At 42.9% G+C, this 12,594-nt stretch overlaps 1 protein-coding gene across 1 annotated transcript in view; it reads right to left on the bottom strand.

Annotated features, from left to right (window-relative positions):
* Nucleotides 1-1,373: 1,373 nt before the first annotated feature.
* The window catches only part of LOC119415467 (aminopeptidase Ey), a 13,768-nt gene continuing 2,547 nt past the window's right edge, over nt 1,374-12,594 (bottom strand). The window contains exons 6-23 of the mRNA XM_037682609.1: nt 10,767-10,903; nt 10,120-10,246; nt 9,769-9,923; nt 8,990-9,103; nt 8,778-8,921; nt 8,637-8,702; nt 8,463-8,528; nt 8,123-8,295; nt 7,138-7,217; nt 6,926-7,056; nt 6,685-6,740; nt 6,448-6,595; nt 6,269-6,360; nt 4,616-4,726; nt 3,869-4,036; nt 2,546-2,686; nt 1,728-1,809; nt 1,374-1,660 (exon numbers count right to left, since the gene is read on the bottom strand). Coding sequence (XP_037538537.1) covers nt 1,493-1,660; nt 1,728-1,809; nt 2,546-2,686; nt 3,869-4,036; nt 4,616-4,726; nt 6,269-6,360; nt 6,448-6,595; nt 6,685-6,740; nt 6,926-7,056; nt 7,138-7,217; nt 8,123-8,295; nt 8,463-8,528; nt 8,637-8,702; nt 8,778-8,921; nt 8,990-9,103; nt 9,769-9,923; nt 10,120-10,246; nt 10,767-10,903 — 2,159 coding nt within the window. The 3' untranslated portion in view covers nt 1,374-1,492. The remainder of the gene's footprint in view (nt 1,661-1,727; nt 1,810-2,545; nt 2,687-3,868; nt 4,037-4,615; nt 4,727-6,268; nt 6,361-6,447; nt 6,596-6,684; nt 6,741-6,925; nt 7,057-7,137; nt 7,218-8,122; nt 8,296-8,462; nt 8,529-8,636; nt 8,703-8,777; nt 8,922-8,989; nt 9,104-9,768; nt 9,924-10,119; nt 10,247-10,766; nt 10,904-12,594) is intronic.

Genomic DNA, 12,594 nt, shown 5'->3' with positions numbered 1-12,594 from the left:
TTTATTGACGTGTTGGTTGGATGCTGGCCGTGTAAATGACTGCATGTCTGCTGTTTCCTCTTGGCTCTGTGTTGATGTGTAAATGTAACCTGGTCTGAGTCTGAACTGTGTTTTTACTCAATAAAAAAAGAAAAGATCAGCACTGATGATGATTGTCGGCTCCTTTTGTAACGCAGTTTGTTTTTTTATCGACCGTTTTACCTTCAGGAAGATTAAATGATTTGTCTGACATCCTGATGCATGCGCAATAATCCAGGTAGATAAATCTAACCAGGTTCAGTCAGGTCCTCTGGACGGATTCTTCTTTGTTGAAACATTTTGTATTTTACCCAAAATATGGACCGGAGTCTTGTCAGCAAACAGATTAATATTGTGTCTGCTGTTCAGTGTCAGGACGGTGATCAGTCTTACATAGGCAAAACTAAACAGCCACTGGCCAAAAGGATGGACCAGCGCAGAAGAGCAACATCATCAGACCAAGACTCTGTGGTTTACACTCATCTCCAGACCAGAGGTCACTCTGACAGGGATGAGGATGTTCACATCCTTGATAGATAGGAACAATGGTTTGAGAGAGGAGTAAAGGAGGCCATCTTTGTGGAGAACTTCATCCATCATTAAACGGGGCGGAGGCCTCCATGTTCAACTGTCCTCTTACAATGCAGTAACACTCAGCCCTCTGCTGGATGTCACCAGCAAACTGGTTGATCCACAATGAGAAGGTGGTATTTATAAGACTGGGTTTGTTGCAGCTCCTCAGACTGAAGTCATCAAGTCAGTTTATATAGCGCCAAGTCAACAGAAGCCATCTCAGGGCATCCATCCATCCATCATCCATCCATTCATCCACCCATCAATCAGCCTAACAGTGGAATAAAATACAGAAGAAGAAGATATTAAAGTGAAACAAACAAATCAGTTATTATGAACACACATTTATCTGATATTTCAGAGCAGGCATTTAAAAAATGTAAACAAACAACGAACATTAACAGGCAGCAGAACTTCATGACAGAAGAAAACATAAAACCAGCAGATGAATCTCACTGAAGGTGAAGCTTTTTGTTGCTGCCATCTCCAGCCTGACCACGAGGAGTCAGTGTCTTACCTGTCATCTCAAAACGATCCTGAAGCTTTACTGTTTAATCACAGACTGCACAGTAAAAGTGAGGGAGTTAAAGCTGACAGATAAGGATTTAAAAACATGGTTTATGATTTTATGACCACAGAACCATCTGCAGAACTGAGTCGATTTAAAAGTTTTTTTTAGTGATTATTGTCAAAGCAGAGGATCAGCAGTTTCCTGTTGGCAGAATATTTTTAAATGATTTATTTTTTGTTTCAGATTGAATCATGTTTTTAAACCTTACTTTGGTTCTGAGTGGATTTACGAGTCGGGCCAATAAAAAGGCTCATTGCACAAACAGTCTGATCCCGACATCGTTCTTCGGCTCTGCTTTATAAATGTCCCACCTCGACTCTCAGCTCCCAGTTAGTTCTGCTGATGTTCTGATATCTGGCTGAGGAACCAGTCCAGAACTTCCTGTTTGTTCTGCTGCACCCACTTGATGTTGGCCTCGGTCCTCTCCAAGGCCTGATCCACAGCCAGTGACGCAGAACCGAACCCTGCAGCCTCGTGCTCCTCCACGAAGTCCAGCAGCTGCAGGAGGACAAACAGGTCAAACATCTGGATTTAGCTTCAAAATAAAGCTGCAATGAGAACGTACCTGTTGTAGTTCTGCTGGTGTGGAGAACCTCGCTGTGACCCCAGAGATCAACGAGGCGAAGGAGAATGAGCCGACACCATAACTGGAACAAAAGAAGATTATTATATTCTGAATTTTCACTGCAGCTTTTCAAAATAAGAGCTCCCAGCAGCAGGGATCTAACTTTTTGGTACCAAATAATCTGCAGGTTCTGAGGTTCTGGACTACAAGGTCCTATAAAGTCCTGATTGGAGACATTTGTGGTCGAGTTACTGACCCGGGACGAGTTACAGAAGACAGACCTCCAGAACCAAATGTTGGACCGGGTCATGTAAATGAGCAAACTCCAGCTCAGAAACACCTGTTCATAGAACATAGGTACAGCATAGGTTCTCTGTGGGCCAGGACAGAATGAATCCTGGAAGGAACTCCCATGCAAATCCCTCCCCCTCCCTTCCCTCTGGAGGGTCATTAGGGTTCTTCCAACATCGAGCTGAGCGTCTACTGACTGGGAACAGATGTTAGGACCAGAAACACCTCATAAACCAAACCTGTGGACACTAACAATGCCCAACCCTCAGGAGGGAGAGGAGGGAGCGTGATTTGCATGTGAGCTCAGCTCGCAGTAAACTAGCTGCCGTTTAAAAACTTGAATCTCTGCAGTCATCAAGCGAAACTGTGTCACGTAAACCAGGAAACAGCGCAGAAACGAACAACACATCTGGGTTCAAAGTTCTGATCAACTCTGAGTTCAGCTAACATGATCCAAACTTTAGCTGTAATTTCTAGATTTGATTTAGTTTTTAATCCCTGCGGCCCTCAGGTGGAGCGGTCCTCACTCTGTGGACAGGTACTCCCACTGGTCTCGGACAAAGTCCCAGGCCAGACTCTGTCCCGCCCTGTTAGCAGCCACAGCTGTGATGACGGAGGTGGCGTCCTGCTTACGGATCATGGAGGAGTTCAGCGTGAGCGACAGGTACCTGCAGAAACAGGAGACAGGAAGTGATGTCACAAACTTGTCATCCTCTTGCATCAGAAGGTTTCAGTATCACCTGCTCAGTTTTCACAGTTTGAGCCAAAGTTTTAAAGAAAAAGTTTTTTTTAATGCATTTGTTTTTCAATAACTATATATAAATAATCTGTAGATAAACTTCTTGATGGGGTTTAAATATCTGACAAACTGAGACAAAGTCATCCAACCCTTGATTTTTACATCATGGACTAAAAAATAAATAAAAACATGACTACTGCAAACAGCCGAACTGTAGATTGGAGACGAAAGAGTCAGAACAGCAGCTAAAAGGAGCTGACATTTAGCTGAGCAGATGCTAAAGTTAGCAATACAGAAGTCAGCAAAATGGCAGCTATAAGCAAAACAATGACTAAAAGCAAGCTAAAAGTAGCTAAATGGTTGCTATTAGCTAAAGGTTAAATAATTGTTTAAAAAACTAAAAGTAGCATGGTTGATAAAAAGCTAAAAATAGGAATATGAAAGATAGGAAAATGATAGCTAAAAGCTAAAAATATCAAAACAGTAACTAAAAGCTAAAATCTAAAAGTAACAAAACATTAGCTTAGAGTTAAAGGTGACTACCAGTAAATGTTAGCTAGAAGTAGCAACAAGGTAGCTAAAAGCTAAAAGTAGCTAAATGTTTAAAGTAGCCAAATGTTATACAAGCTAATTTTAGCAAAACAATTGTTAAAAGTCATATCAGAGTGGTAGCTAAAAACTAAAAGTAGCAGAATGAGTTAAAACTAGAGTTAGCAACTGAAGATTTAAAAACTTGTTTTTGAAAAAACTGAAGAGATCTCAACGTATTTCTATGGGGAATTTTAATTTAGTTAAATATTTTTAAAATAAAAAGTTATGAAAACTGAAAGAAGCAGCCATCTGCTGTATGAGCCGAATGTTTTTGATGTATAAACAGCTAAAATAGCACAAAGTCTGCAGAAACAGTGATCGCTTAAAAAAATACAAATCTGTAAATGAACAATGTGAATGCTGACTCAACAATCAGACCTTAAATGCTGACTCAGCGATCAGGCCACAAATGCTGACTCAGCAATCAGACAATGAATGCTGACTCAGCATTCCCGGTTGGTTTTAGGTCCTTCGGCCCTGCGAACTGTGAGCTCAGGTGATGGATGAGGACGACACGCACCTCTTCAGCTGCTCCGTGTCGTTGCTGCAGGCCAGAGCTGACAGGAGTTTACTTGCCTCGCTGGCTACAGACGACATCTTAAACTGAGACCAGCCGAAGTCCCACTCGGTCTGACCGCCTGCAGCCACAGCGCTGCAGTACACTGCTGAGCGCAGGTTGGGATGAATGCTGAGGAGGGACATGTGCAGTTACAGTTCCTGTCAAAGTTTTATTTTGTTTAGTTTAATGAACCAAATGTTGAAATCATAATCAGCTTAAATGTTTCTGTCCATGAACCGAAAGAGTTATTAACACGTCAGGGTCATAAGGTGTTAACAGTGGGACATTAACATATGTAATAATTAAATTATTGAGGAATTACTGAAATGAAAATAATTTTCATCAAGTAACGCTGTAAACGTTTGAGTTATAGGAGCCTAAAACTAAAGATGAATTCAAAGATTATAGTTCAAATCATTTGGTAAATATATGGTGATTTTTTAAAATTTTTGTATTTTTGTATTTAACTGCAAAAGTTTCAATATTTTGATCATAAAACTGGTAGCATTTGACATAAATGTAGTAATAATACCAACATTTACTTCAGTTCTGAGTGGATTTAGGGTATAAAGCTTTATTTCTTAAACTCAATCTCATTTCCTGGTAATTATTTGGTTATTACTTTCACCATTAACTAATTTAAACCCATGAATTATGACCCTTCTGTTTCTATTTGAAGGTGAAGATCTACCAAACAGATGAACTCACGGGTTATGTGGAGGATTTTCCATCCAGAGTCTGAACCAGGTGCTGCTTAGGTTCTGACACTCGGTGAGTCCGGTCCTGCAGGCTGTGAGCAGGGCGTTCACCTGGTTGTACCTGCAGGAGGAGACACATCTGGTGTGATCTGCTGGAGACACATATATCCCAGTGGACACATGGACACCAAGCTGTCCGTCTCGCAGTCATAATTATCACTAAAGCTGTTCTTCTTATAGATCAGGTCAGCAGTTTTTGCTCAGATATTTTACAAAACAAAGGTTTTCCTCCTCTTCATCTCTCAGATCTGTCAATCAAACTTACTCAGTTTTAACTCAGATAAACAAATTTAAACAAAAGTTTATGGGTCGTCGACTGTTTTCCTCGAGGAATACTATAGGGATGCTCCGTGAGGATGGGATGGGTGTCCCGTTGCTATGGGCTGTTCTGTCCCTGTACAAGTAGTGTGAGAGTTTGGTTTAATAATAATAATAATGTGTTATGTGTTGTCATCATTGCATGTTCCCATACAAAGGTGAAATTGGCTCTCTGCATTTAACCCATCCACCCCCAGATGGAGCAGTGGGCAGCTATTGAAAGTGCGTGGAGCAATTGGGGATAGGGTGTCATGCTCAGAGACACCATGAGATGTGCAATGACTGGGGATCGAGCCTGGGACTTTCGGGTACCGAGTCAGCTGCCCTACCTCTACCTCATCTCCACCACCCATTTGTATTGCCGATATTATGGCGGACCGCTTTAGGGTGGGAGTTGGACTCTGCCAGGGCTGCCTGTTGTCGCAGATTCTGTTCGTAACTTTTATAGACAGAATTTCTCGGTGCAGCCAGGAGGTGGAGTTCAGTTCACTGGCCTCAAGATTCCATCTCTGCTATTTGTGGATGATGTGGTCCTGTTGGCATCATCATGCCATGATCTTCAGCACTCACTGGAGCAGTTCACAGCTGAGTGGGATGTGGCTGGGATGAGAATCAGCACCTCCAAATCTGATTCTGTGGACCTCAGTCAGAAAGGGTGGGTTGCTCTCTTCGGGTCGAGGGTGAGGTTCTGCCTCAAGTGGAGGAGTTCAAGTATCTCAGTGTTTTGTTCATGAGTGAGGGCAGAATGGAGTGTGAGACTGACAGATGGATTGGTGCTGCATCTGCAGTATTGCAGACTCGGTACCGGTTCGTTGTGATGAAGATGAGCTGTAAGGCAAAGCTCTCTATTTACCAGTCAGTCTACATTCCTACCCTCACCCATGAGTGCCTAGTTCCTACCCTCACTTCGGAGTAGAACCGCTGCTCCTCCACATAGAGAAGAACCAGTTGAGGTGGTTCAGGCATATGGTAAGGATGCTTCCTGGGCGCCTCCCTTGGGAGGTGCTTCGGGTATGTCCGACTGGGAGGAGACCCCGAGGAAGACCCAGGACATGCTAGAGAGACTACGTCTCTCGGGTGGCCTGCAAACGCCTTGGGGTTCTCCCAGAAGAGCTGGCTGTGGAAAGAAATGTCTGGGCCTCCCTTCTCTAGCTGCTGCCCCCTCAACCCGACTTCAGAATATGCGAAAGATAACAGATGGATAAAAGTGAAAAACAGCTGATGAAGACCTGCTGTCAGCCTCTGGCCTTCAGAATGAAGGTTGTAGATTTGTGGGGGTTCTTACTGCTCTGTGTGTTTCTCAGGAACATGGCTCCAGTTTGATGTCACATTCTTGAAGTGAAAGAAGAGCGGCGTTACCAGCTTCCTGATGTAGTCCTGAGGAACCACAGAGACATGAGGACAGGATTCATCTCTTTAAACCACTAGAAGTCCCTCAGCAGCCAAACTCTGAGAACTCTGCACCTGCATGGGCTGGTAGACCTCGGTTCGGTCCAACATCAGCTCGTAGTACTGCAGATTGTTGAGCGCAGACTGCCAGGGGATGTACTCGGTCTCCTGGGACAGGTACGAGGTGGTCCTGAGGGCCAGAGTGGTGGAGACCAGCTTAGCTCTGCAGAGAGGAGATGTCACAGCTTTTCATCAAGCAAAATTGTATTTTTAGAACTCAAGATTTCTAGAAAATCATCTAAACTAATGGACCTGGCCAGGTTGAAGGCATCATCCACCAGCTGAGCTCTGTTGATCACTGGGATCACCTGAGTCCAAACACAAACCGCCATTCATCAGTAAATTCAATTCAAGTCAATTCAGTTTATTTACAGTATATAGTGCCAAATCAAAACAAAGTTGTCTCAGGGCATTTTACAGGAACACTTGCATACATATAGTCAGCAGGAACTGCCTCACATTCACAGGTACACTGAGCTATGAGGTCATTTACCTGATGGTCTGAGCTGAGTTGAGCAAACAGCCGCTCCCAATTTCCTAGGTCATAGTTGACCCGATAGTACCCGGTAATGTTGATGTTGGCCAGAACCCACGAAGCCCCAGTCCTCATGTCCAGGTTCACAGCTGAAAACAAAATCCTAAAGAATTTAACAGAACTTTATAATCTACAGAAATAATCTGGGTGTCATCAGCATAACCGCACACCTTCTTTTTCCATCAGCCACCAGAGGTTTTTGTGGACATCTCCGTCCTTCATCCAGCGGACAGGGACCTTCCACTCATACCTTAAGGACACACAAAACATGGAGACTCATCATAACGTCAGGTTTTTAACAGTAAAACAAGTAAAAGTTGGGAATTTGTAAAGACAACCAAAAATGTTCAATAAAGTAAAAAACTTTCTGCTTGAATATTGATGGATACTAGTGAAGCTTCTTTTCTGAAGCTCAATAGGAATTTTGGACTTATCTTAAAATAAGGTAAACTATGATGACTCTTATTTTGAAAAGACTGTGAACTTTTTTTTGAAGCTCCAGGTTCAAACCTCTTCCTGTTTCTTGCAGACCCTCTGACTGAATCCTCCTGAACATTAAAAGTCTGATCAGAGACAACATGAAGATTCTACAGGATCTATGGGGGCAGCCATGATGGAAACATAGGAGGGAGAAAAGCATGCTGGTTATGCAGAAAAACAAAATCTGCTGAGTCACTGCTTGTCATGGTGATTCATGCTTTTTGGGGACCAGAAAGGGGAGGGGCAGCACACAGCAGCCCTTTAGGCAGAAACACAGAGTAAAAAGTAAGCCTCAGATAAACAGTCTCTGTGTGAAAACTAGAAGTCGGATCAAAGAATTTCTTGACCTGTTAAAAAGTTAAAAGTTAAAGTTAAAAAGTGTTAAAATGTGAAAACAGCAGTTCAGTCATTGAAAGTCCAATTGTCTGTGAAACCGATGAAACTCTGACTGATGGTTCTGCTCTGCAGTTTGAGCTGGAGATCCAAAAAGGACTGGGTTTTTTTGCACATTCCCTTCAAATGGTTTAACTTTTAGTTTTTCTTAAGCTTTGGTTCGCCTGGATGTTTCTCTTTTCCAGCCTGAACATTTTCGTTTTCTGATTAAAATAAAAGGCAAAATACTTCAAAACGACGTGAAATTTGAAGTTTTTAAATTGTGCAAAGTGATTGAAGTACCTGTAAGGTGACTGCACCGTCACATTTGACTCTGGATCCAACAGGAAGTGCTTTTGGGAAACCTTTCCAGTGCTCGTATCTATGGTAACCACGGGGAAGCCCATCTGAAGCACCCAGGGGTTCATGATGGCGTCGACTTGACGAGGGAGCGACACGTTGTTGTCCTTCACCGCCTGCAGAGACCGTGTTAACGTGATGGAAAACATCTAAAACTGAGTCTCCCAGCAGGAAACAGGTGTTTATCAGCACATTGAGTGGGGAGATCAGATCCAATGAGAAACTGTGGAGGAACATCAAGTGATGTTCTACCAGCATGTTTGGGTTTAAAAACTCATTCTACCTTCTCCAGATGTTTCCACAGGTTAATGCCGACAGTGTTGCTGTAGGAGAAATATCTGAGGTAACTCTGCAGGCAGAAGGAAAACCTTCAGTCTGAAACTGATTTAAGACTCAGAGATTCATCACAAAGTGAAGAGCGTGTATTTTCCATCCATGACGAAGAAATTGCACGTACACTGAGTCCCTGTTTGAAGACGGGTTCTGACAGGAAGTCTGACAGCATCCTGAGCACTGCAGCACCCTGAGGAGACAGACAGGTGAGGCGTTGGTCAAGTCATCAGACGTTTGAGAAGAACAGTTCAGTGTTCTTGCAGACCTTGCTGTAGGAGATGGTATCAAACTGCTCCATGATCTGTTCTGGAAGGACGATGCTGTCTTCTTTAGAGGTCAGAGGATGAGACGATGTTAGAGCATCCACAGCGAACACTTTGTGCACATCGTCCAGGACGATCAGGTCTTTCTGGATCGGACAGGAAAACACTTAGAAGATGTTACGACACGATGGAACACAAAGGAACCTGAACGCACCACGTTCCAGTCCGGCTCGGCGTAATCGGCTCCCAGATATGACACGTACGAAGCAAAGCCCTCGTTCAGCCAGACCTCGTTCCACCAGCTCAGTGTCACCAGGTTCCCGAACCACTGCAGCAGAACCGGGACTCAGTCAGACTCATGACTCAAACCTCGCTTGCTGGATTTGATCAGAACCAGTGGTGTAGCCTACTCTACGCACTATGCTGGTATATTTAGTATACCCACTAAAAAAGCTTAAGAATCTCAGTGTACCCACTTAAAAGTGCCCAATGATACATGACATATCATTAGGCACGTGTCATTGATACATTAAATGGCAGTTAAGCGCTGCCGTAACAATCTGTCTGTATGCAGCGCTTGTTTATTACATTCGCTTATCCAGTGAATTATTGTATAATTCTGTACTTACTTAATACTTGAACATGTTTTGCTTTGGTGCTGTTTTATAAATTCTATAACATGTTTTTAATACAAAGCCAACTGTTGTACAAAGTTTGTTGTTCATTTATTCAAATATAAGCATCAGAGAAATTTGGAAATGTTCAATACGATTAAAAATCAAAATAAATCAACGATTACATTGTACTAACCAGTGTACTTTGGTTTTTAAGCACAGTATATCTGTATGGACTGACCACGGTAGTTAGTTTTACAATGGACGTTGGACTTTCACGCTCCGTGGCTTCAGCAGTGTCCAATGTCCAATGTAAAACTAACTTTACTGCAGTAGACCTACTAAAAAATGTAGACTACACCACTGATCAGAACCTTACCATGTGGGCCAGTTCATGAGCGATGATGGTGACGGTGGTTTCTTTATTCCTGTTGGACGAAGTCTCAGGATCATACAGCAGGTTGGTCTCCCTGTACGTCACCAGACCCCAGTTCTCCATCGCACCAAAATAAAAGTCTGGCAGCGCAATCTGATCTGAAACCAGAGGTTCAAGAGTGTTAGATGTTCTGAACACAGTGTCATGTTCTGGGTCGGAACACATTTCAGTGTTTAAAACCAGCATGAACTTCATTCTGAGACTCTCCAGTTCAGCACCAGCAGCAGGTTTCTTCTGCACACCTCAGAAGGACAGTCTGCTCCGATTGGTCAGATTGTTTGACATGATCCATACCTGACTTGGTCAGAGGGTACGAGATGTTGTAGTAGGACTGGAAGAAGTTCAGCACAGGTCCGGTTACATTCAGGGCGTAGTTTCCCTGACCCTGCTCGATGGCCTTCCTGCGGGCCCAGATACGGATCTGAACGCAGGACAAGAAACTTCTCTAAGATTGATTTAAATTTAGACACAAAAGAACCGCAAAGAGGCAAAACTACACAAACGGCAGCAGTTCAGCACCACACACGGCTTTAAAGAAGAGTAGAGAAGTTCTGATCTGGTTCTAATCCCTTTGTATTTTCCTTCCAAAGATCCAGACTTTCCTGAGATCTTTTAAATGGGTGTTCCCAACAGCTGTTGATACTTTGAGCTAATGTTTTGCTGCAATAACAGTTTTAGCTTCTTCAGCAGATTTCACTATGCACACCGAACTTTCACAGAAAATGCACTTTGTCTGTTTCTTTCTTCTCATTGATGTTGCCACCTAAAGTAAGAAAATAAATAATTTGCTCGTTAAAGTCAAATGTAACCTCAAAGTAATGTTTTTACCATAGATAGCCGCAGCTGGAGATTTAGATGCTGAAACGTTCGATCAATAAAATTCACGAATATCATAAAAACATCCAAGTCACTGATGACGTCACTTGATGTCAGAGGGTTACCTGAGTGGGTCCTTGCGTGGCGTTCAGGTGCGTGAAGTCAGAGACGATGATGGCCAGCAGGTAGGTGGACATCTTCTTGGTTGGTTCAAACCTGGTGTGCAGCACAGCTTCTCCATCAGCAAACATGAGAGCAACATCTGAGCAGAGCAAACAGCCACGGCGGTTGTGTTTGTCAGTGTTTAGTTTTCTCTTCATCTTTATTTGTTGTGGCGTTTAGTTTCTGTATTTTCTCAGTGCTCGGTTTGTTGTTCCATTAGTGTCTGCTCCTCATGCCACGCCCACCTACACCTGCTCCCTGTTTCACCCGTCACAGCTGCAGACACTTCTCTCATCAGCACCAGTCCTTATAGCCTTCAGTGGAGCCTTGCACGTTATTCACACCACGTCTGGTTGTTCCTGTGCTTCTTTGTGTCCGTCCTCAGTTTGTAAGTTCTGCTGCCTTGTCAACCTTTTTATTTGTATTTTTTTTTAATAAAGTTTAGTTGTTTTTTTAGCTCATTGAGTTTATCTTCATTCCTGGGAAAACAAAATTTTACAAACTGTGCCACCAAATCGTGAACCTGCCAAGATAAAAACTACTCAGGGTCGGCTCGGTCCAAGTTTGACCCAGAGCTCGGTCACATACTGGATCGTTTTTAACCCAGCAGTTTAAAGGCTGAGATGGGGTCGAGATGGTGCAGCGGCAAGGCAGCCGACCTGGGACCAGAAAGTCACAGGTTCAACTCCCCACCATGCCCACACGTCATGGTGTCCTTGAGCAAGATGCCCAATCCCTAACTGCTCCCCGGGCGCCCACTGCCCACTGCTCCACCTGGGTGCATCTCACATGTGATGGGTTAAATGCAGAGATGACAATACGTAGCACTTTAAAAACAGAAGTTGGGTTTAATCCACATTACTGAGTTAATCTTTCTACCATAAGTTTGGACTAAATTAACAAACTCAAGCTACTAAAAAGGTGAGTTAAAACCTGCATGGTGGTAGCTCATTCATTCAGCCGTTATTTATACAGGTTAGTCTCATTGAGCCACGAGGAATCATTTACAAGAGAGACCTGTTTTAGACAGACAACAATAAAGTATAACAAAATGAAATTAAAATAAAGTAGTGTATAAAACAATAAATCAAGGTGCTGTGAAAGAAGGCAAAATACTAAAAACAAGAACATATTTGCTTTGATGTTCTTGTTTTTAGTATTTTACAGCTAATGTTAGTGCCAGGTACAGCTACCTGGGCTAACAGCTGTTTCACCTTTAAATTGAAGTTATTAACAAAACCAGCCGTGTTAAACTTCTTCTTCTTCCAAGTAGTTTTTACCGCCTTATCTTTAGTTTTTACATCCTTAAACAGAAGTCCAGTCCGGTCTGATTTAATAAACTTGTTTTAAAATGTTGGACTGTGAAGACTGACCCGACTTATCTCCGACCCACTGGGTCAATCTGACCTAACCCAACTTGCTACTGAGCAGGTTTAATCCAGTATCTGAGTTATTAAAAGAACCCAGCAGTTTTTATTGTGTATAAATCAACCTGACAGGGTGAGGAAGAGGCAGTCGTCCCTTAATCCGGTTCAACTTTTAATCCTGAACCTGACTTTAAGTTTCATTTGAGTCCTTTACTCTCAGTGTCTGGATGGATGGACAGACGGATGGATGGATGAATGGATGGATGGATGATGGATGGATGATGGATGGATCAATGGATGGATGATGGATGGATGGATGGATGGATGGATGGATGGATGATGGATGGATGGATGAATGTATGTATGGATGGATGGATGATGGATGGATGGATGAATGCATGTATGTATGTATGTATGTATGTAT

The sequence above is a fragment of the Nematolebias whitei genome, chromosome 10 (genome assembly GCF_014905685.2).
Source record: "Nematolebias whitei isolate Nwh7 chromosome 10, NemWhi1, whole genome shotgun sequence".
NCBI classification, from domain to species: Eukaryota; Metazoa; Chordata; class Actinopteri; order Cyprinodontiformes; family Rivulidae; genus Nematolebias; species Nematolebias whitei.
Note: the sequence above shows the minus strand (reverse complement) of the source record. Positions and strands in the feature narration are given on the sequence as shown.